This window comes from Mobula birostris, chromosome 12 (assembly GCF_030028105.1).
Source record: "Mobula birostris isolate sMobBir1 chromosome 12, sMobBir1.hap1, whole genome shotgun sequence".
NCBI lineage: Eukaryota > Metazoa > Chordata > Chondrichthyes > Myliobatiformes > Myliobatidae > Mobula > Mobula birostris.
In genome coordinates this window covers 24,504,179-24,529,678 of record NC_092381.1, presented here as the reverse complement: position 1 = coordinate 24,529,678, position 25,500 = coordinate 24,504,179, and the positions used below count along the sequence as shown (strand labels likewise).

The 25,500-nt window shown below is 39.2% G+C and overlaps 1 protein-coding gene across 1 annotated transcript in view; it reads left to right on the top strand.

Annotated features, from left to right (window-relative positions):
* The window catches only part of cnn3a (calponin 3, acidic a), a 78,251-nt gene extending 53,124 nt beyond the window's left edge, over positions 1-25,127 (top strand). Inside the window, exons 3-7 of the mRNA XM_072273490.1 lie at positions 1,260-1,326; positions 2,733-2,870; positions 16,803-16,919; positions 19,909-20,055; positions 23,600-25,127. Coding sequence (XP_072129591.1) covers positions 1,260-1,326; positions 2,733-2,870; positions 16,803-16,919; positions 19,909-20,055; positions 23,600-23,953 — 823 coding nt within the window. The 3' untranslated portion in view covers positions 23,954-25,127. The remainder of the gene's footprint in view (positions 1-1,259; positions 1,327-2,732; positions 2,871-16,802; positions 16,920-19,908; positions 20,056-23,599) is intronic.
* Positions 25,128-25,500: the final 373 nt, after the last annotated feature.

Here is a 25,500-nt window from a genome sequence, read left to right as displayed (position 1 = left end):
GTGTCACCACACTTCCGGTGCCAACGTAGTGTGTCTACAACTCACTTACCCTAACTGTAAGTCTTTGAAATGCGGGAGGAAATCGGAACACCTGGAGGAAACCCACACAGCGATAGGAAGAATATACAGACAGTTTCAGACAGCGGTAGCCGATCACCGCTGTTGTATAGTCATGCGCTAACCACTACTTTACGATGCAGCCCCAGGTGCCAGGACAGTAGATTTTGCACTTTGCTTTTTATGAGCCTTGTTGTGCAAAAGAAGTCATTGCGCTTTCTAAATTAAGATGTTTTCTGGAAAAGTCCCAGTGGTTGCAAACTGCCTTAGGATGTTATGGCAAAGATCTGGAAGATGGTGAAAAACTTGGCCAAATTCCATTGCAGAAATTAAGATGAAAAATTTGCTCCCCCACAAAGGATTTTGTGCAGAGATTGCCCTAGGCTGCTGTCTCAAATGGATTTTTGCCAGTAAGCCCACAGCTGGTTACTGTAAGAGTTTATTGTCCGCAAGGTTGTCTTGGGCTCTGTTCAGTGTGGCCAAAGAAGCCATTATAGCATTCAGATTTATTGATGGTTCATTTCCCTTGTTTGAAACTTTATGAATCTATATGTGTTTTTATGAGCAAGTAAAAATTCAAGATGATACTTTAATATTCTAAAACGGCTGCTTACGAATTGAGTAATCTCAGCTATGGAGGTTGGATGGCAACTTTTGCAATAGCTTCTTTCAGCTATTTTTTCTGTAATATGTTTGTTAACTGAAGTAGCTAGTAGTGTAAAGCAGGAACTTTGCAACTTGGAGTTTTTGTTCCATAGGGAGTTTATATAAATAAGGGCTGGATGACTAGTCTTCTACAAACAGCCAAGCTTGTGGTTGGTCCAGATGCATCTTTTCTAAGATGTCTGAAAGTTGCAGCCATGGTTTAAAGTAAAGATTTGGTTTTAATAGATGTTTAGTGTTTTCTTTGGAAGAAGATGCCAATCCACTGGTGTCAAAAAGGTAAAGAGATCTATCAGCTTCTAAAGTTGAATGATACCAATATTTAATCTAATGTGTTTTAAGGGTAACCGTGACCTCTTCTTCAGCTTCCTACAGAACAATGTTTCAGGACGTAATAAGTGATGTTCAGTTGTTAGAAATGTTATTTCAATATGTAAAATGGGTTTAATGGGCCTTTGAAGTTTTCGTTAAAAAAGTCTTGACCATTTGTTTCAGTGCCTCAGAAGCTATATTAAATCATGTGTTAATTTTCTTTTCAGGCTCATGAACAAGCTGCAGCCTGATTCTATCAAGAAAATCAATGAATCCAAATTAAACTGGCACCAGGTAAGAAGACTTGACAGAGGAGTGTAAGCTATTATGAGAAGTACAGATAGGGTAGATTCTGAATACTTTTCTCCTGGTGGGGGTGATTAAAACTGAAGGCATTGGCTTAAGGTGAGAGCAGGGAAGATTTGAGAGAAGAATCTTTTATTACGGAATGGTTGATATCTGGAATTAAGGGCCGGGGGGCTGGTAGATTCAGATATAGTCACTGCTTTTAAAAGGCATGCAAGTGCTCGAATGGTCCAGGCAGAAAAAGATACAGACCTAATGTGTGTAAATGCAGTAGTGTGGGTGGATAGGAAGGCAGCATGAGTGTGGTGGGCCAAACAGCCTGTTCCTTTCTATAAATTTTTATGTTGAATTGGCTTTCTATAATCAGTGTTAACTCTTGATTAATGATCTTTTTTAATGGAAATGTTAGAAATCTGCAATAAAATGTGAAATGCTGAACACTTGGTGGATTTAGGTAACATCAGTAGAGAGAGAAAACACAGTTAATATTTTCAAATTGAAGACCCTGTGAATCTCCATTCTCCCTTTTCTTGTTCTTAACAGGACTCCAGCATTAAACATTTCCTCTCATCACTGCTGCTGCCTGACCTGCTGAGTGTTTATTTAGAGCAGGGGTTCCCAACCCTTTCCATGCCATGGGTCCCACCATTAACTGAGGGGTCCATAGACCCCTGGTTTACAGCATCATTGTGCTGATTAATGGAGGGTGTTCAGATGCATTTAGTGACTTGCCCTTTATCAATCTATAGGACTGTACAATGTGTATGCAATGGGGCACCTCGCAAAGAACACAGTTATGACCGTGGCAATTTCATATTGCAGTTGGCTCTGATGTTGATGGTTCAATAGCCTACTAGTAATTGTGGTAACACTGCTACATGAGCAGAACCTTTCTCAGAAACTGCCCCATTTTAATAATGTATTTTTTTGAATTGTTTCACTTCTTACTCTTGACAAAATATTGTTAAACCACTGCTAGGCTATCTTTAGCTCTAGGCTTGTGAAGCAAGTTGGGCTCACTATGTGTTTGACTCTGGATGTCAGTCCAGTGCTGCCAGCTTATAAGTTGTTACCCTCTAAAGTTGGGTGATTTCTTTGGACGTCTCGCTTTGGCAAACATCGGGTTCTTGATTAGTAAGGGCGTCAAAGCTTATGGGGAGGAGGCGGGAGAATAGGGTTGAGAGGGATAACAGATAGCCATGATTGAATGGGGGAGCAGACTTGATGGGCTGAATGGTCCATTTCTGAATTTTGCTCCTGTCTTGGGGGATAGACTGCTCATTTGGTGTTTGTATAGTTCACTTCCCATTTAAAGGATAAGGAAGAGGAATTCGCCTCTTGATAAACTGCAGTTCATTCAGACATAATTTATTGTACACTTTTTCTGTCTTCAGCTGGAGAATATCAGTAACTTTATTAAAGCCATGCAGGTTTATGGGATGAAGCCACATGACATTTTTGAAGCGAATGACCTGTTTGAAAATGGGAACCTGACTCAAGTGCAGACGACACTTTTGGCCCTTGCGAGCCTGGTAAGTGTGAATCTCGTCCCCGTAATCCCATAGTTGTTCACGGCTGCCAATGATAAACTCTCATAGCCTATTGGTACGCTCTTCACGTGCATCTTGATACATGTCTGAGCATGCTTTGAGTTGGCAATGGTACTTGTCTCTTTTGTCAGATTGGGAGTTGAAGAACTACTCCAGGATTCCATTATATTCAGCATTGTCCAAGATGTTGCATTAAATTATTGCGTCTTTGAGCTGGGTAGTGATCGGCTCTTCTGGTCGGTGCTTATCCCTCAACCAACATCAGGAAAATGAATGTGGGATTTTGGTTTTTGCTCTTATTAACAATGCTTTCAAAAATAAAGTAATTCACCTTGTTAAATAGAGGGTTAAGGTGAATGACGATCCTCTGTTTGTTGTACAAAGTGCAGATGGAAGTGTTACACAACCTATCAGATTTTAATTAACTGCTTTGCAAAAGCTTTTGCAGTCTCAGAGGTTTATGAGCCTCCTGTGCAAGAAGCCAGAAATGCGCTGATGTTAACACTGTAGATTCCCTGACACAGTCTTTTACATACCGGTTATTACACTGCTGCTATATTTCCTTCAATACTGTTCTCAAGGGACATAAACTTTACAAGTGATTCAGCCCTACCCGCTGAAACCGAGAATATTGTGGAGAATATTTTTCTATTGTCTTTTATTTATGAACTGTTAATCTTTCCCATGCTTTATACAGCATGATCTTGTAAAATATATTTCTGAATTTAGGAACCTCCCAAGTTCTGAAATGTTTTTGCAAGTTTATGCTTTATAACAGGAGTTTCAAGAGTAACAAGATCAATCTATAAACAAAAGACAGTAGAACAATGCTGTCTCTCCACAGTATGCTGGTTTTCAGGAGGAGGGGCTAAATCGGTTATAATAACTTATAAAACTTGTATCTCTTGGGGAAACCTGGCTGGTGGCGTAGTGGCATCAGTGTCGGACTTCGGGACGAAAGGTCCTGAGTTCAAATCCAGCTGGTTCCCCTGCATGCTTTCCATCCATGCTGGGTTACCAGCTGGTGATCTCTTTGGAAACTCTGAAGGCAGTGGCTGTAACTTGCCTCGTATACTGTTCCCACTACATCAGAGAGGCGTGGAGGGAAATCGTCTGCTAACCAGAGAATGCAACGTACCTTTCCTTTCCATTTCCAAAGTTATTAGGAGGATATAAGAACTTGTTAAGAAGCTGATGTTAGTGCATTTCTGGCATCTTGCATAGGAGGCTCATAAACTCCTGAGGTTGCAAAGGCTTTTGCAGAGCAGTCGATAAAAATGTGATAGTGCTATGCATACTGCTGTTAGGTAGAATTTGACCCAGATAATTAAAAGATAATGGAAGTTGTTTCCATTACTGTATTAGTGAAACTTCCACTGTTGTAAATCAATAACTCTGGTCTGGGATGTACTGAATTTTAATGGAAAGCTTGTTCTTCACACAACAGTGAGCATTCACTCTGATAAATTTGCTTCTAATTCTTCTCTGCTTCTAATTCCTCTCCTTTACCACTTCTGATTTTCCAGTTATAAAATTACTTCATTAAATAGAATATATAAGAAAAATAGTTAGGTACTTGAATTAGTCTTGGACCAGTGGCTGCCTCTTCATTGGACTAATACCATAGCAGTACATTAACTAAAGCATTTTGCTTTCTCTGGGGTGTTTTGTAGTTTCTTTTTTGCTTTTTTAAAATTGTGTTCTTTATGTTTATTAATTTTTTTTGCAGCATTGGATTTTGAGTAACAATCATTTCATCCTCCTTTACCCTCGTGTACTGAAGAATGACAATAAACCATCTTGAATGAAGCTCTGATAGTTCTCTATTTCTTTTGTTCTGCCCTTACAATTGACAGAGGCTTTGGGTTGTGCATCTGTTTGCTGTCTTATTCTTTTGGGGGTCGGATATCTAAGGATGTTCAGTATTTGAGGAGGATCAGGAAAAGGAGATGGAAGGGCATTGTTAGTGAAGACGAGTTCAATAATGAGAAAGGATACTAGTTCAGAAACTGAAGGTGTGGAATCAGTTTGTATGGAACTGAAGGTTGGAGGATATTTGACACCCATAGGCCTCTATACATAGTGGTGTTAGGAGCAGCAGCAAACATTTTCTTTTTAAGGTATAGAAGGGTCTATGGTAATCATTGCTGATTTTATTACCTTGTATTTCTTTACAGCATGGAATCAGCCCTTGTTTTTAAAAAAAAAAAGTGAAATCAAGTGTAGGTCTTCAATGATAGAAATGGGATAAATCTCAACGGGGAACAGGAGATTTGCAAAGCAAGTGAACAGATATTTTGGTTTTGCTTCATAGAAAATACAAATGGCTTGCCAGGAATTTAGTTCTGGTAAGGAAATAGTACTGGAGAGAAATACCAGTACTGAAAGCTAATTAAATTCACAGGGCTTACCCCGAGTACTGTTGGGAGTTCGCTGTGGAAATCGTTCTTGATTTCCAGAATTAATCTGCAGAAAAGTTGGTTTGCAAATACAACTCTATTATTAAAAAAACAAAGAAAATGAGAAGCTTGTGAACCAGTTAGCTCTGTATCAGTGTTGGGGGAAAATTCTAGGGCTGTAATCCTCGATAATATGCCATTTTAAATGTATCAATGGAATTTGATAACGTCACCATGGATTTCTGGTAATTGCCTTTTAGTAAATCTAACCATGGAATAGATGATAGGAAAACAGTGGTGTGATGTCTCCTTCCAGTAAACAAAAAACCTCCACCACCCCCCAACCCCACCCCTATTCCCCACCCTGACCTTTTACTACTTCTCCCTGCCTATTATTTCCATTCCCCTTCCCTTTCTTCTTTTGTCCACTCTCCTCTTTGGCCCTTGACCTTTATTGCCCTCTTGGCTTCACCTGTCGCCTTCCGGCTAGTCTCCCCACCGCCAACATTCTCATTCAGCCATTTTGCCCCTTCTCTCTCTCGGCCCCGAAGAAGAGTCCTGGCCCAAAATGTCAACTGTTTACTCATTTCCGTAGATGCTGCCTAACAGGCTGAGTTCCTCCAGCATTTTGTGTGTTGGATTGAGCTTTGGATTTCCAGCAGCTGGTGGTGTGATGTAATTGGATTTTTGGGAGGCTACTGATCATTCCGTATACATGCTCCCAATACCATACCCTTTACTTGACATGGATTGAGTATTAGTTGGCAGGTGGGTGAAGGGGGGGAAACTATGTTTGTGTACATGAGCTTGCTAGGATTCTGCAGGGATCAGTGCTTAGACCTCATTCTCAGTATATATCACTGATTTGAAGTGGATGGGCTGCTACAGCAACAGAAGACCATGAACTTGCAAACAGTAGCCACTTCATTAGGTGACTTAATAAAGTGACCACTGAGTGTGCTCACTATACATTTACGTGTTTCAGAAATTTGCTGTGTGTTGGTCAGACATGCAACATTAAAAAAATCAACAATCATAAAGTGTAAAACACTGTGTAGAGGTTAAATTGAGGTGAAAGTACAGCTATGGAATAAACACATAAATACCAACCTGTATTTACAATGTAACCAGCATTATAAAAAGTGGTTTAAAGTGTTTACAATGCAGTGATGGGGGTAATAGATGAGATGGGGGGTGGGGAGGGAATCTAAAATGGCTCCAAGAGGACCACAGCCATGTTGCAGGATTTGGAGGCCTGAGTGCCTCATTGACCCGGAGGGCAACGTTGTCTGGAATCAGGCCTTTCTTTATGCTTTCATTCTTGGTAGGGTCACCCATGCCAGACGGGTTAAAGGGTAGAGGCCTGACTAAGAGTGGTCCACCAGTCCGCCAGGCTGGGGCGGTGGAGTTCAGCTCGGAGCTAACGACCCTGACTGGTAATACGAAACGGTTACGGAAACAGCAACGAAGAATCCTTTTACATTTGAGCCTCCACCCAGGACTTGCATGACTGACAGTCGTGAAAACCGAGCTACTGACACAGTGAAGGAAGCCCCAGGCATCACCCGAGATGAAGGGCCTTCACTGCTACTCTAAACACCAGTGGCGTTACGGGCAGTAGCTTAATTAGAATGGGCTGATCTACCTGAGGGAAGGAACTTTTAAGATGGTGTGAATTTTTCTTTGTTTTAATATTCCTTTAGTGCTTTCCAGAAGGGAGCTTTTGGAAAAGACAGGTTGCCAGGTGGATAGTGCCTGCAATTATGTTGCCTGCCCGCTATTAAATAGCATTTAAATGTTCGGGGAAGTGTTGTCCGAAAGGACCTGCGGGTTCTCGTACACTGGTCACTGAAAGCAATTGTGCTGGTGCAGCAAGCAGGTACGGCAGTCTGTGTTGTGTGTTGGTTTTCACAGCATGAGGGTCTGAGTAGAAGAGGGTACGGTTCATTGCTGCAGTTCTGCAGGACCTTGGACTACACACACCACTTGGTAGCCTCACCAAGTCTAGCCTAGCAAAGGAGAGCGAGTGCTCTGAAGGTTCACCCGACTGATCCCTAGGATGACAAACACGAGAAAATCTGCAGGGGCTGGAAATCCAAAGCATCGTACACACAAAATGCTGGAGGAACTCAGCAGGCCAGGCAGCATCTATGGAAAAGAGTACAGGTAACGTTTCAGGCCAAGACCGTTAAGCAGGACTGGAATAGAAGGTGGGGTGGGGAGGGGGAAGAAGTACAAGGTGGTAGGTGATGGTGAAACCGGGAGAGGAATGGGGTGACGCAAGGAGCTGGGAAGTTGATTGGTGAAAGTGATAAAGGGCTGGAGAAGGGGAAATCTGAAGGTAGAGGGTAGAAGACAATGGAGGAAAGGGAAGGGGAAGGAGCACCAGAGGGAGGTGATAGGCAGGTAAGAGAATAAGATGAGAGGGAGAAATGAGAATGGTGAAGTTGAGGGGGTGGGGACGTGATTACCAGAAGTTCAAGAAATTGATGTTTATGCCATCAGGTTGGTGGCTGCCCAGACGTAATTAATATAAGGTGTTGCTCCTCCAACCTGAGTGTGGCCTCATCGCAGCTATAGAGGTGGCCATGGACTGACATTTCAGAATGGGAAGTGGAATTCCAATGGGCAGCTACAGGGAAATCCCGCTTTTTCTGACAGATGGAGTGGAGGTGCTCAGTGAACCAGTCTCACCGATATACAGGAGGCCACACCGGGAGCATTGCATGCAGTAACTGACCCCAAAAGACTTGCAGGTGGAGTGTCGCCTCATCTGAAGGACTGTTTAGGACCCTGAATGGTAGATTCCTGGGACTGTCATATACAGAGTGAATGGGTTAACTAGGTTTAACGTCACTGATATTTCGAAGCTTTGAAGCGCAATTCTAATGGGGCTAGATGACTGGGTGCAAAGATGATGATTTTCCTCTGGATGGCTGTCTAAAGTGGGAAGCCCAATCTTGGGATATGGGATAAGACAGCTTCAATAGGTACATTTAATGTCAGAAGAATACACAATACATCCTGGAATTCTTTCTCTTTGCAAACATCCACATAAACAGAGGAGTGCCCCCAAAGAATGACAGTTAAACGTTAGAACCCCAAAGCCTCCCCCCTCGCAAGCACAAGCAACAGCAAAGCAATGTTCCCCCCCCTCCACCGAGCACGCAAGCATGACACAGACTTGTAGTACCCCAAAGACTACTCGTTCACCCAGAAATTCGACATACCACAGGCTCTCTCCCTCCCTAATGAGGGGAAAAGAGGTGTCCCCATTTCACTCATTAGGATTGAGACCATGAGAATCACTCTGGCAAACCTTTGGAATCTGCTACTTGATAAGGCGTCAAGGTCACGTTACTGAATTGTATTTACAATGAAGGCAGATAAATTTCTGGATCTAAAAGAATTTGGTGTGTAGGGAGAGAACGGGAAAGCGGTATCAGTCATGATCACAGTGAATGGAGAAGTGGGGTTAAAGGTTAAAGCAGCTTGCCACTATTTGTGTTTTTCTGTAGTGTTGATACAAAAGATTTTTAAATGTTCAATTTTGACCTTGTGTGTGAGCCTTTCCATTGCTGAGCCAGTGTTTATGCCTAAGTCTTTGGGTAAATGGATACAAAGCAATCCCCTTCACATTAGATTGGATCAGTGGCTGTGTACGGTAAATACATATTAACTAAATGTTGACTAAATACAGTAGGTTATACAAGAAACCACTTCGAGGCCAAAAGATATTCATTTCTTTGAAGGATTTTTGAGCCATGCAAGCAAAACGTTTGCTTGAAGCTATTTCCTGGAAGTTAGTCGGGTTTGTAAAAGATTGGGTACTGAGGCATCACGGAGATCACTGTGGGACCACTGCCTGTCTTTTAAATAGAACTCTTTGGAACTGGGATCAGAAATGATTTCAAGACTTAAATTCCAAACTTTTGAGTACCATTAATAAGATGATAGGTGTCAGTGTATTTTTAAATGTGCTGAAAGGGCATTTGGTTTTTAAAAAAAAAAGGCAAATGAATTGAAACGGTTCCCTTTAGTTGGATAACATTGGGTCTCTAAATTACTCCTGTGAATAAATACTGTGGGTAATTTAAGGATACACTTAATATCAACAAGTTCATAGCGAGGGTTCATTTCCGAATGAAGGAATTAAGTCAGGGTCATATCCTGGTTGCTGTACTGTCTTTTGTTCTGCTCTTCCTGTAATAAGAATATGGAGGCTTTGGAAAAGAAATTAGAAATATACTGGACTTTTTCCCCTCTGTGGAGCATACCAGACCTGAGACCTAACCGCTGCAATTCTAATGGGTCTCGATGACGAAGTGCAAGGATGATGATTTCCTCTGGATAACTGGTCGTGGTTAGCGCAACACTATTACAGCCTGGGGTGTCGTAGTTCAGAGTTCAGTTCCGGCGCTGTCTGTAAGGAGTTTGTACGTTCTCCCCGTGGCCATGTGGATTTCCTCCGTGTACTCCAGTTTCCTCCCACAGTCCAAAGATGTACTGGCTAGTAGGTTAATTGGTCATTGTAAATTGTCATGTGGTTAACCAGGGTTAAATCAGGTTGCTAGGCCATGTGGCTTGTTGGGCTGGATAGGTTTGTTCTGTGCTGTATCTCCAAATAAAAAAAAGAAAAGATAAAGGTCAGGCTGAGCTGCTGTAGAAGGATAACACTGAGTACTGACTTGATAAAGGCCTTTAGTATTAATGGTAACATTAAGAACTGACTTGATAAGGTCTTTAGTGTTAACGCTAAGAAAGAGCTGACTTGATAAAAGTCTTCAGTGTTTTGACTGGGTGGCTGTAGGTCATATTAAAAATTACAAGAGAATTTGGAGAAGCTTTAATGTTTAAATTGTAAAACTTACCACGCACAGTAATTGGCTAGCAGCAATCTGTCTTTGAACTGCGGCTAGAGATGTATAAAAGGGAATGAGGTGTAGGCCAGCTGAGGTGAAGCAGATGGGGTGGGGGGGGCTTGGAGGGGAGGCTTATGTCAAATATAAAGATGTCTAGAGACTGTTAAGCCAAATGGCTGGTTTCAGTGTTATCATTCTTGGCAGGATGTAGGGGGCAGCTGAACAAATTCACTACAAAAAGTAACAAACGAGAGAATCTGAAGGTGCTGGAAATCCAAGCAACACACACAAAATGCTGGAGGAACTCAGCAGGCCAGGCAGTATCTGTAGGGGGGGGGGAGAAAAAGTACAGTCGATGTTTCAGGCCGAGACCTTCAGCCCTGCCGAAGGGTCTCGGCCCAAAATGTCGACTGTACTTTTTTTCCGATGGATGCTGCCTGGCCTGCTGAGTTCCTCCAGCATTTTGTGCATGTTGCTCACTTCAAAAAGTGCAAGGTTCATGCTCTCCTAATATAAATGGAAACGGTAATTATTTGAATCAACTTTCTTTTTCGGATAATCATGTAAAGTTTTAGTTCAGCCGCTTGGAGTTCAAAGTTTAAAAGGGAATGTGATGAGGCTAAAGAAAGCCCGTTGAGGGGTCCAAAGCATTAAGTTTGATCAAACCAACATGAGTATGTTTCCTCTGTTAACCAGGAGTGTCATTTACTAAGGCAGTTCCCTCAGGAACTTGTATCTGATTTTTCAGGTGCATTTAACTTTTCTCTTCACACCTTTAGGTCTCCATGTGCTGAGTGCAATTTATTGTAAATTTTTGTAAATTATTACTTTTGTTATTTTTTTTTGTAATATAATTTTTGAGTTTTCAAAAAGAATACATGAAAAGATAAAATCTACCCTCCCTTTAACCCTCCCCCCCCCCATATATAGTCCTACCTAAAAAGAAAGAAGAGAGAAAAAAAAAAGAGCCGCCTGGCTATTGGAAGGTTTCCACATGCTCCATGGGATCAAAATAAATTTGGTATAATTATTCGTTACTTTCCCCAAGTGACCAAGATCTTTATCGGAGCACTTAAATATGCCATCCTATCTTTTGTAAATAAGGGTGCCAAATATTCAAAAATGTTACATATTTATCTCTTAAATTATAAGTAATTTTTTCAAGTGGAATAGAACTAGCCATTTCATTATTCCAACGATCCACACTTAAATACGAATCGGATTTCCAAGTGACTGCTATAGTCTTCTTAGCTACTGCCAATGCAATTTTTATAAATTCTTTCTGATATTTATTCAATTTAAGTTTTGGCTTAATCCCTTCAATATCACCTAATAGAAATAATACAGGGTTATGTGGAAGTTGAGTTCCAGTAATTTGTTCCAATAAGGCTCTTAAATTTATCCAAAAGGGTTGAATTTTAAAACAAGACCAAGTAGAATGTAAAAAAGTACCAATTTCTTGATTACACCGAAAGCATTTATCGGATAGATTTGAATTTAATCTATTTATTTTTTGTGGTGTAATATATAATTGGTGTAAAAAATTATATTGTACTAATCTAAGTCGAACATTTATTGTATTTGTCATACTGTCAAGACAGAGTCTTGACCAATTTGTTTCATCAATATTAATATTCAGATCTGTTTCCCATTTTTGCTTTGACCTATGAGTTCCTTGTTTAATTGTCTGTTCTTGAATCAAATTATACATACAAGAAATAAATTTTTTAATTTTCCCTTTTTGAATTAAAATTTCAATTTCATTAGGTTTTGGCAAAAGCATTGTTTGACCCAGCTTACCTTTTAAGTAAGCCCTTAATTGAAGGTAACAAAAGAAAGTATTATTTGATATTTTATATTTATCCTTTAATTGTTCAAATGACATCAATATACCTCGTTCATAACAATCTCCTATAAATTTAATCCCTTTTTGGTACCAATTATATAAAAGTTGATTGTCCATTGTAAAAGGAATAAGTCTGTTTTGGAACAAAGGCCTCCTTGCTAATAGAGATTTCTGTGTTTCATTATCAACATTTATCTTATTCCATAGATCAATCAAATGTGTTAATATAGGAGATTCTTTCTTTTCCCGTATCCATTTAGATTCCCATTTTTTATATATATATATATATAAAAAAAACCTTCAGGTCTATTTTCTCCTATCTTGTCTAATTCTATTTTAATCCATGCTGGTTTTTGATCATCGAAGAAAGATGCAATAAATCTAAGTTGATTTGCTTTATAATAGTTTTTAAAGTTTGGAAGTTGTAACCCTCCTAACCCAAATTTACATGTCAATTTTTCCAATGATATTCTTGACATTTTACCTTTCCAAAGAAATTTTCTCACACATTTATTTAACTCTTGAAAAAATTTCTGTGGCAATTGTATTGGTAATGTTTGAAACAAGTACTGTAATCTAGGAAATATATTCACTTTTACAACATTGACTCTACCTACTAATGTTATTGGTAATATCATCCATTTGTCAAAATCTTGAATTTTTTTCAATAGTGGTAAATAATTAAATTTATATAAATTCTTTACATCATTATGAAGTCTTATACCTAAATACTTTATACTATTTACCGGCCATCTAAATTGGGTTACTAATCGACATTGACTATAGTCTCCTTTAGTAAGAGGTAAAATTTCACTTTTATCCCAATTTATTTTGTAACCTGATACCTTCCCATATTCATCCAATCTAGAAGATAATTTATGTAACGAATGTTGTGGGTTTGTTAAGTAGATCAAAACATCATCGGCAAAAAGATTAATTTTATATTCCTCCTGATTAACTCTAAAACCCATAATATCTGGATCAATTCTAATTAGTTCTGCTAATGGCTCTATCGCCAGTACAAATAAAGCAGGTGATAATGGACAACCTTGCCTAGTTGACCTTTTTAACTGGAATGGTGTTGAAATTTGAGAGTTTGTCACTACTTTAGCCTTAGGGTTAGAATTTAAAGGTTTAATCCAATTTATAAAAGATGTTCCTAACCCATATTTTTCTAATACTTTAAATAAAAAATCCCATTCTAATCTATCAAATGCTTTTTCTGCATCCAAGGCTACTACTATACTCTTCTCGTCCCTTTTTTGTGCCAAATGAATTATACTGAGTAGCCGGGTTACATTATCTGCCAATTGTCTATTTTTAATAAATCCTGTTTGATCCATATGTATTAATTTTGGTAAATATTTAGATAATCTATTCGATAAAATTTTTGCTATTATTTTATAATCCATATTCAATAAAGAAATAGGCCTGTATGATGTTGGTTTCATAGGATCTCTGTCTTTTTTTGGCAATACTATTACAATCGCTGTTGGAAAAAGATTCTGGAAGTTTATCTATTTTTTCTGCTTGACGTATTAGTTCCATAAAGAGAGGAAATAATAAATTTTTAAATTTTTTATAAAATTCAGGTGGAAGACCATCTTCTCCTGGAGATTTATTACTTTGGAGTGAGCCTAAAGCTTCTTTAACTTCTTTTAATGTAAAAGGCATATGTAATCCCTTCTGTTCTTTCAAATTCAATTTTGGAAGAGATACTTGTGATAAAAACCTTTCTATCTCATTAATATCATTTTGAGATTCTGATTGATATAATTCAGAATAGAAATTTTTAAAGGTTTCATTTATTTCAAGAGGTTTATAAGATATTTTATTTGCCCTTGTTCTAATTGCATTTATTGTTTTGGAACCTTGTTCTGTTTTCAACTGCCAGGCAAGAATTTTATGTGCTCTCTCACCTAACTCATAATACCTTTGTTTAGTTCTTATAATTGCTTTTTCCATTCTATATGTCTGAAGCGTATTATATTGTAACTTCTTATTGACAAGTTGCCTTCGTTTTTCTTCTGACATATATCTTTGAGATTCTTTTTCTAATTTTGTAATCTCTTTTTCCAATTGATCTAGTTCTGCCATATATTCTTTCTTAATTTTAGATGTATAACTTATTATCTGGCCCCTAAGATATGCTTTCATCGCATCCCATAATATAAATTTATCATCCACTGAATGAAAATTTGTATCCAAAAAAATTTGAATCTGCTTTTTCATAAAATCACAAAAATCTTGATGTTTTAATAATGAATTAAATCTCCATCTATAAGCCACTTCTTCCTTATCAGCCATTATTATTGTCATTAATAAAGGGGAATGATCTGATAATATTCTTGCTTTATATTCCATATTTTTCACTCTGTGTTGAATATGCATTGATAATAGAAACAAATCTATCCTTGAGTAAGTTTTATGTCTATGAGAATAGAATGAATAGTCTTTCTTTAGGATTGATTCTTCTCCATATATCAATCAAATTTAAATCTTTCATCAATGATAAAGTTAAATTTACTACCTTCGATTTTATAACAGCCTTGGTTGATCTATCTAAGACTGGGTCTAAGCAAAAATTAAAGTCTCCTCCAATTAATATTTTTTCATGTGCATCCGCCAAATTCAGAAAAGCTTCTTGTATGAATTTTGCATCATTTTTGTTTGGTGCATAAATATTCATAAAAGTCCATAGTTCAGAAAAAAGTTGACAATGTATAATCACATATCTCCCAGCAGAATCAGTTATTACATTTTGTATTCTAATTGGTAACATTTTATTGATTAAAATTGCTACTCCCCTCGCTTTTGAATTAAATGAAGCTGCAACAACACTACCCACCCAATCTCTCTTTAGTTTCTGATGTTCTGTTTCTGTTAGGTGCGTTTCCTGTAAAAAAGCTAAATCTATCTTCATTTTTTTAATATGTGTTAAGATTCTTTTTCTTTTCACTGGTCCATTAAGCCCGTTAACATTAAAACTCAAAAAATTCAATAAATTAGTCCGTATTCTTAACAAAGTTACTCCAATCTAAAACATTACTTATCTTCTCAATTCTCATAGTTCCTTGGGGAATCTCTTTAAACTTCACCATGTTGCTGTGTGTTTCCCTCCCAACCCTCCAGGCAAAAAGAAAAAAAAAGATAGAAAGGATACAAAAAAAGAAAAAACAAAATACCCCCCCCCCCCACTAATGTTGTGAATGAAAAGATACACAACACTACCCCCCTCCATTTTACGGGTCGTGGCTAAAGCCAAGCTTGCACACATGATTAGCCTAGCAATTGGTCAGTGCTTCTTCCAGCTCCCCCGCAACAAAAAAAATACACAAAATTAATGTTACTATTCCCAACTAATATTCCTCCAATTTTAACCTTTCTTACCCCCCTCGTATAATTAATAATATATTTATACATTCATCCACCTTCAAAAATCCAACAAGTCCATTCTTTGACCCAATCTTCATCTTCAATCTATCTCGCTCCCCTGGATTTGTTCTTGTATCTGGTGAATATTCAGAGAATCTCGCACAAACTGCTCCTCTTTCTGGTAGTCATCAAAAAATTTTTTTTCTCCACCAGGTAAAAAAATCTTCAAGGTTGCAGGGGAATGCAATATAAATTGATAACCGTGATCCCATAGAGTTTTTTTCACTGGATTAAATTTCTTCCTTCTCTTCAAAAGTTCATAACTTATATCAGGGTAGAAAAAAACTTTGTTCCCTTGAATCATCAATGGCCCTTTTCTATCCTTGGCAGCTCGAGCAGCTGCCTGTAGAATCCTTTCCTTGTCTTGAAATCTTAAGAATTTTATTAAAATCGATCATGGATATCGGTCATCTTTTGGTTTTGGTCTTAGAGCTCTATGTGCCCGCTCAATTTCAATTGGTCGAACCTCCTCTTCCATTTGCAAAACTTCCGGATCCGTCTTTGAAAAAATTCTATTGGTTTTTCTCCCTCCGTACCTTCTTTAAGACCAACAATTTTAATATTATTTCGTCTACTGAAATTTTCCAACATGTCCACTTTCTCCGAGTCGATTTCTTTCCGAGTTCCGGACAAGTAGATGATTTTCTGTTTTTTCCACTCTATCATTCATATGCCCCATTGCTCTTTCCATCTTCTGAAGCTTCTTATCCATTTTGTCCTGTCTTGCCATAGCTTTATTATAGCACATCTTCGTATCTCTAAGCTCTTCTCTTACTTTTCTTAGTTCAGCTGTTAATTGCAATGTAGCCTCTCTTATGTTTCTATCACCTCCTTTACTTCCAATCGCTTCCAATTCTTCCTCCTCTTCTTCATCTGTGTTCTCTGCAGAATCCAATTCTGACTCTGAGTCATTTTCAATTGCAGTGGCTGTCGGTTCTTGTAGTTTGAGTTGTGTCGATTTGCGTATGCGCATTTCCGGCATCTTCGGAGAAACTGCTACCGCCACCATTGCTCCCTGTTCTACCGAAGGAGATCCAACCTGAGTCCAAGGCTTCATCGTTGCAGTAGGCCCTTTTTTCTTCCCGTCTCGCGGCTACTTCGCAACAGCAGGCTTCTTTTGTTGCGGTTTAGGAGGCATATCGTAAAGTAGTCTTGCGAAGTTTATAAATAGTTTTCAGAAAGTATTTATTAACTTTGTTTTGTTTAAACGATACTTTGCTGATTTTTTACGGGAGAGCTGGATTTACACGTCTCAATCCCACGTCATCACGTGACTCCCCCCCCTTACTTTTGTAATTTGAACAGGAATTGCTGTGTTAGTTGGTTTGTCAAATGCTTCAGTGTTGATTTACTTAATTTTTTTTCTGGCCAGGCAAAAACTAAAGGCTTTCAGACGAGAATGGATATTGGAGTTAAGTATGCAGATAAGCAAGAGAGGCACTTCGAAGAAGAAAAACTGAAGGCTGGACAAAGTGTAATTGGGCTTCAGGTACTCAGTGACTTATTATTACTCTATAAATGGTGATCAACGCCTTGATTTAGTTTGGAATGTGTGAGCGACGTGGTAGCATAGTGGTTAGCGCAGCTACTTTACAGCGCCGGGCATCACTGATCAGCATTTGGTTCCCGCCACAGTACGCGAGTTCTCCCTGTGACCATGTGAGTTTCCTCCAGAACTCCACTTTCTTCCCACATTCCAGAAGCATACTGATCAGGGTTAGTAAGTTCTTGACATGCCGTTCACCGAGAGCGTGGTGACGCTGGCATGCTGCCCCTAACACAATCCTTGCTGATTTGATTTGGCACGTTTCACTGCAATTTTCTTTTGACATTTTGATGTACGTGTGATAAATAAAGCTAATTTTCCGTTCTGCATTTTGATAAATATATTTTGGAAAATAGTGAAATTAGAAAGGGAAAAAATTGCATTTTGTTGATTTCCCAATTTGTTTTATCTAGATTACAGGGATTAAGTTCCTAACTTATCAATGAAACAATGTCAGGCTGGTGGAGAATCAGCGTCGGCTGTGAATGAGTATTGACATTACGTAAAACAGGGACACCATTGGCTTCCTGACCAAATGGTCCCCAGGTTCTTGTCACTATGTTTGCACTGTGTTTATAATATGTGTTGATTCCTGAGGTTGGGTGTGAGGACTTGTAATGCACTCATTCTGATGCTGTTCTGAGTAACAATTAATGGCACATCATATCAACGTGGCTAGTAAGAGTGTTTCTGAAGGTAATTGGACTTCAGGTATGTGCCTTAAGTTGGCCATGATGTGCAGTCTTTAGGTGGGATCATTGGAACTAAATTTACAACTTAAAAAAAATTATCCAACAGCAGGTAGATTTTCATATTGGTGTAACTTCCTAAAAACTATTAGACAATAGGTGCAGGAGTAGGCCATTTGGCCCTTTGAGCCAGCACCACCATTCACTATGATCATGGCTGATCATCCACAATTATCCAGTTCCTGCCTTATCCCCATAACCTTTGATTCTGCTATCTTTAAGAGCTCTATCCATCTCTTTCTTGAAAGCATCCAGAGACTTGGCCTCCACAGCCTTCTGTGGCAGAGCATTCCATATATACACCACTCTCTGGGTGAAAAAGTTTTTCCTCAACTCTGTTCTAAATGGCCTACCCCTTATTATTAAACTGTGGCCTCTGGTTCTGGACTCACCCATCAGCGGGAACATGCTTCCTGCCTCCAGCATGTCCAATCCCTTAATAATCTTATATGTTTCAATAAGATCCCCTCTCAGCCTTCTAAGTTCCAGAGTATACAAGTCCAGTTGCTCCAATCTTTCAACATATGACAGTCCCGCCATCCCAGGAATTAACCTTGTGAATCTACGCTGCACTCCCTCAATAGCAAGAATGTCTTTCCTCAAATTTGGAGACCAAAACTGCACACAGTACTCCAGGTGTGGTCTCACCAGGGCCCCGTACAGCTGCAGAAGGACCTCCTTGCTCTTATACTCAATTCCCCTTGTTATGAAGGCCAGCATGCCATTAGCTTTCTTCACTGCCTGCTGTACTTGCATGCTTGCTTTCAGTGACTGATGTACAAGAACACCTAGATCTCGTTGTATTTCCCCTTTTCCTAACTTCACTCCATTTAGATAATAATCTGCCTTCCTGTTCTTACCACCAAAGTGGATAACTTCACATTTATCCACATTAAACTGCATCTGCCATGCATCTGCCCACTCACCCAGCCTGTCCAAGTCACCTTGCATTCTCATAACATCCTCCTCACATTTCACACTGCCACCAGCTTTGTGTCATTGGCAAATTTGCTAATGTTACTTTTAATTTCCTCATCTAAATCATTAATATATATTGTAAACAGCTGCGGTCCCAGCACTGAACCTTGCGGTACCCCACTGTTCACCGCCTGCCATTCTGAAAGGGACCCGTTAATCGCTACTCGTTGTTTTCTATCAGCCAGCCAATTTTCAATCCATGTCAGTACTCTGCCCACAATATCATGTGCCCTAATTTTGCTCACTAATCTCCTATGTGGGACTTTATCAAAGGCTTTCTGAAAGTCCAGGTACACTACATCCATTGGCTCTCCCTTGTCCATTTTCATAGTTACATCCTCAAAAAAATTCCAGATTAGTCAAGCACGATTTCCCCTTCGTAAATCCAAGCTGACTCGGACCAATCCTGTTACTACTATCCAGATGTGTCGTAATTTCATCTTTTATAATTGACTCCAGCATCTTTCCCACCACTGACGTCAGGCTAACCATTCTATAATTCCCTGTTTTCTCTCTTCCTCCCTTCTTGAAGAGAGGGACAACATTAGCTACCCTCCAATCCACAGGAACTGATCCTGAATCTATAGAACATTGGATTAAACTGTTTGAGGTGGTTTCCCTACCATTTTTCCGTTTCTATCATAAACCCTGATTTGAAACTACCTGCATTCTAACTTGGGGCACATTATAATTATTCCTTTGACTTTCCCCATGTCTTCTGGGATGTAGCTCTGTAGGTACTGATCGTACTTTTACCTGTTACGATTGAGCTTTACTAAAGTGAGTCTCACATGTACAGTAATAATCTTTAGCCAGGTTAACACTGGTTGTTGTGCAACTTGAACATTGATGGGACTCATTTGTTCTAAAGTGTGTGGCTTCAGGGCCTCAGTTTTCCCATTGAAATGGCTGATGCCCGGGGGCAGAATTTTAAAGTGACTGGAGGAAAGTATAGAGGGAAATGTCAGAGGTAAGATTTGTTTTTACATAATGTGGTAGTGTGGTAATGTAATGGCTGGCCAGGGGTGATGGTAGAGGCTGCTACATTAGGGACGTTTAAGAAACTCTTAGGTGCACGGATGATATGTAGGAGGGAAGGGTTAGATTGATATTAGAGTGGGTTAAAGGTTAGTCCAAAATTGCAGGATGAAGGGCCTGAACTGTGCTGGAGTGCTGTATGTTCTTAAAAATAATCTTTATTTCAGATGGGAACCAACAAATGTGCCAGCCAAGCGGGCATGACTGCCTATGGCACTCGAAGACACCTTTATGATCCAAAAACTCATACTGAGAAGCCATATGATCAAACAACCATAAGCCTTCAGATGGGGACAAACAAAGGTGCAAGTCAGGTAATGTAAATAATTGTTCCTGTGTATTTTGATGCAGTGCTGTTAAGATACGTGTGTGATGTGTTTTTTTTTAGTTTTTCTGCCCCAGCTGAAACTGGAACCTTGCTTGATGACTGATCTGCATTATTATATGACTCATGTAATCATCCTTGTTGTAATCTTTATCATTATTTTTGTTTACATAACCACTTTGCTAAAGAAGTAAGCAAGACATGGAAGGAAGAATAGGCTGTTTGGCCCCACTGTACTGTGAGCCTGTGCTCCTTATAGATTCTCGGTTATGGGGACAAGTTTACTATTATATACCCTGTGTATACCCCTCATAATTTTGGATCCCTTTACTAAGACCTCCCTTGGCGCTCTCTGCTCCAGTGAAAATAAATCCAGTCTACCCAATCTTTCCTCATAACTGAAATGCCCCAAATGGGCAAAATTCTTTCTCCACCCTCTGCAATATAATCTGCATTACCTTAAAGTCTTGTCAAGTGTACTGAGTCTGCATAACTCCTGGATGGTGATTTCCAAATACTCAAAAAAACTTTATGAATAGCAGCCCACATATTTTAAGACTGACATGTTCCATCTGTCAAGCTCTGTAAAAATTGTATGTCTCTTCTCTTTCATTCCTTGTATCCATCCCTTTGTTTTGTCGTCACAGCACAAGCAGAACCCAGTTGCCTTGGACTTGTTCACCGAATCACTTAATTTTAGAAACAACCTCTTCCCCTCTGCCATCAGATTTCTGAATGGTCCACAAACTCCTTCTCTTTTTACACTAATTTGCTTTATATTTCGAAGTGTAACTTGCAGTAATTTTGTATTGTACTAAACTGCTTTCACAAAATAATGCTTTTCATGACATATGTTAGTGATTATGATTCACTAAACCAGTCTTAAAAGAAGTATGTGGGGGGCGGGGGGAACAAAAGGCTGTTGGCTACTGAGTGCTGGTGTTTGCAGAGATCTTCATACCACCCACTGATCTAACAGGCATTTTGAGCAAATGCCATGAAAAATGCTGGCTTTTACCTCCTGGGCTCCACTAACCGGCATTCAGGTTCGATATTCTTCAGAGCAGCTTGAGCCAGGGGGAGTGGAGCACACCTGGATGCTGAACTTCTGACAATATCTTCCCCAGTTAATGGAACCGAGTCTGGCCACAGTGTGCAGTGTGTTGCACATGATTACAGACGAAATGGCCGAGTTGCAAAAATCTTCAGAGGCAGCAGGATTTCAACAGTAAGGCAGATAAAGGTGATGTAAAGGCAGTTTGTTAAATGTAGCAGTTTCATTGACTCAGTGATTCTTGGAATTCCAGTCTACGGATTTCCCTTGCAGAAAAAGCTATTTTTAATGCATGTTTCTCTGTATATATGCAGTTCGATCCGTGTGTGATAACAGCGCTGATCCACATACGTGTGTGCCTTAGTGAATGGGGTGGAGTTGATTACACTTTTCACATCATGTTAAAACTTCTGTAGGATAAGGTCTGCAGTACTAGTCACAGCAGGCACTAAGGATGGTATGGATGGGGCATTTGAAGAATGTTTTAGTAACTTGTTTGTATATGTTGAAAGGTCTCAGTCCGAAACGTCGACTGTTCATCCCTCCCCATAGGTGCTGCCTGACCTGCTGAGTTCCTCCAGTATTTTGTGTTACTGTAGATATTTCACGAAGTTCAAAGTAAATTTATTAGTGCATATGTCACCAGGTACAGCCCTGAGATTAATTTTCTTGTGGGATACTCAGTAAATCCTTAATAGAACCAAAGGAAGACTGCAGCAATTGTGTTCAACCAATGTGCAAAAGACAACAAACTGTTTAAATACAAAAATAAAGAATTGATAATAAACAATAAAAATCAAGAATCTGAGATGTTGAGTCCTTGAAAATTAATCCATAGTTTGTGGGAGCATTTCAATGAAGTTGAGTGGTTATTTATTCCCTTTGGTTCAAGAGCCTTACAGTCGAAGGATAATAGCAATTCCTGAACCTGGTGGTGTGGGTCCTGAGCCTCCTGTACCTTCCCAATGGCAGCAGTGAGAAGAAAGCATGTCTTGTTGAGGTCCCTGATGATGAATGCTGTCTTCCTGTGACAACACTTCGTGTGGGTGTACTTTTAATGAAATCATTGTCATCGATCTGCTTATTTTAGTAGCAGATGTAATATTGTTGGATCTTGCCCAGAATCTTCAACCCTGTTTTGTTCAGTCGGTCTCCAGCTGCTGAGCACCTGTACTTGAGTAAACTGTCATTCAATGCCAGTGGCTGGGGGTCCTGCTCAGGATGTTCCCATTTCCAGTTTTGCCTTCCTTGCATTTCTTACTCCGTAACTTTTTCTGGTCCCTTGTGTAAATTCAGATTCCCTAGAGTTGATCTATTGAGTTGAGTGAATTTTTTTGGTTCCATGAAATATTAACAAACCCAGATTTTCTAGGCTTTGCAAATTTGGCCTCAGGTAACCACCATGATATTTACATCTTCTGCTCTGAACAGATGTGACAAAATCTGGTATTGGTTGTATTGGACCTGACCCAAAGCCTACGTGTCAGAATCAGAATCGGGTTTATGATCACGGGCATGTGACGTGAAATTTGTTAACTTAGCAGCAGCAGTTCAGTGCAATACATAATCTAGCAGAGATGTAAAAATAATAATAAATAAACAAGTAAAACAGTTACGTATGTTGAATGGATTTTTTTTAATGTGCAAAAACAGAAGTACTGTATATTTTTTAAAAAAGTGAGCTAATGTCCAAAGCTTCAATGTCCATTTAGGAATTGGATAGCAGAGGGGCAGGAGCTGTTCCTGAATTGCTGAGTGTGTGCCTTCAGGCTTCTGTATCTCCTACCTGATGGTAACAGTGAGAAAAAGGCATTCCCTGGGTGCTGGATGTCCTTAATAATGGACCCTGCAGCTTCTTTCGGTCCTGTGCAGTAACCTCTCCATACCAGACAGTAATGCAGCCTGTCAGAATGCTCTCCACGATACAGCTATAGAAGTTTTTGAGTGTATTTGTTGACATGCCAAATCAATATAGCCGCTGTCTTGCTGCCTTTATGACTACATCAGTATGTTGGGACCAGGTTAGACCTCAGAGATCTTGATGCCCAGGAACCTGAAGCTGCTCACTCTCTCCACTTCTGATCCCTCTGAGGATTGGTATGTGCTCCTTTGTCTTACCCTTCCTGAAGTCCACAACCAGCTCTTTCGTCTTAATGAAGTTGCGTGCCATGTTGCTGTGGCACCATTCCACTAGTTGGCATATCTCACTCCTGTACGCCCTCTTGTCACCACCTGAGATTCTACCAACAACGGTTGTATCGTCAGTGCATTTGTTCGTTTGATCAGTGCATTCAAGACCCCTTTATCCAGAGTAGAGAGAGGTGGCCGGTTGTTTTTGTCAAATCAGGTGTGATGACCAAATTGAGTTTGGTAATTGCCTTTTGAACTTCGTCTTACCAATACCTTAAACCTGGACAAATAAAACATTTCAGCATTAAAGTCCTGATTACTTGATTTTTTTTCTCTTCACTTTTTCTAGGCTGGCATGACAGCCCCAGGTACCAGAAGACACATCTATGACCAAAAGGTGTCAACAGAGAAGTGTGACACCTCCACAATATCATTGCAGATGGGCACCAATAAAGGGGCTTCCCAAACGGGTATGACTGTATACGGCCTGGGACGACAAGTGTATGACTCCAAATATTGTGCCACCCCAACTGAGCCTGTCATTCACAATGGAAGCCAGGGAACAAATGGCTCGGAGTATAGCGATGGAGATTACCAAGGTGACTATGCAGGTGAATACCCAGATGAGTATCCTGCAGAGTATCAGGATGAGTACCAAGGAGATTACCGTGGTGATTACTCTGATCACGGTGTTGATTATTAATGATCAGTATTATGGCCCATGAACTAGCTAGACAGCTTTGATTTTGCTACAGTCTTCCATGAATTTAAAGGCCCTAAAGATTGGATTCCTGGCTTTTCTGTACACAGCTAATCCATAAATCAGTATTTTGCTGTCTTGCTTTTCTAGTTTTTCTTTCATTGCCATGTGCTGGTAACAGTAATTACCACTTTAAGTACTGGAGATAATTGATTTTCACTCACTTGAAGGAAAGTTCCTAAAAGTCAACTTTTCAGAATCCATACCTAGCACCTCCCCACTTTTTAAAATTTGGTGGATTGGTTTTATTTACCACATTTATACACATTTTATTGAATCTTGAGAGCGCCTGAAATATTCACTTTTTAGGATATCCCTTAAACCAATGCAACGTATTTGTTGCACAGAGTTGCTGCCTGTTATGACACAGTGGCAAATGATAAAGTGCTGAAATCAGTGTAAATGTGCATTTACTGCTAGTCACTGTCATATTCTTTAGTCGTATAATTTTTCTAATCTTCATAACCTAAATTAATGGGACCAATGCCTTTTCAAATACACAACCTTAAGTGAGCACAAAGCCAAGATGGAAATCATGTTTGTTAAGATGGATTATAGCCCTTAATGTTTGTATTGATCAATTTTCAATTTATCTGTATAAGATTTTTTTTTTTTTGACTGTGCCATTCAACGCACCTGTGGTAAAGGGCTCAAAGCTTAACTATGTTAAATGGTTAACCATGCCTTAAACCTTTACATCCTGGAATGTTGAACAACAAAACTAGTTATGCGGTATGAAAGTACCAAACACTTTTACATCTTTATGTAACACGTTGTTGGGATCGTTGGGGCTTTGTGTGTATGAAGAGACTAAAGCTCGTGACTGAAAACTGAGATGTTCCTTTCACTACCATTAACCGAATGGGCAAAGCAGTTTGCAAATTTAGGTAACTGAATAAATGCCTGTACTAAAAAGGGACACTACAAATGCTGTATGCTTTCTCATTTTTGCTATAGATTAAATGTATTTTACTTATGTGCCATATTTTATCCATGTAGGAATTCTCTCCTCATTTTTTGTATTTATTGCCATTTTCTTTGGCATAAGTCTTTGTGTATGGTCCATTTTTTTTGTGAATAAAAAATTACTATAGAAACAACTTATTCACACAAATAATTGTCCATTCCTTTCTTGTCTTATGATTGCATCTCCTGAAAGCCCTTTGGAGCACATCTAAATACTCTATAGTACAAGGGGTTTTAGATTTGGTGTATGCAAATGAATGATATGTTTTGTACAAATTTCAGCTTTGTTCACCATGTAACTGATTCCTACTGCATTTTATTTCAATGCTCCTTTTCATAATGTACACCGTACAATGGAACAGCTTAAAAATTAGCAATCACTGTGGGTCCACTTTCCCCAACGTCAGGAAGATTCACAATTCAGTGAAAATTCAGTGCTTTTCAGAATTTGTATTATTGAAATATTAATAGACAAAATATTTACCGTTTTGAAATTTTATACACTCTAATTTTCATGTTTTAGC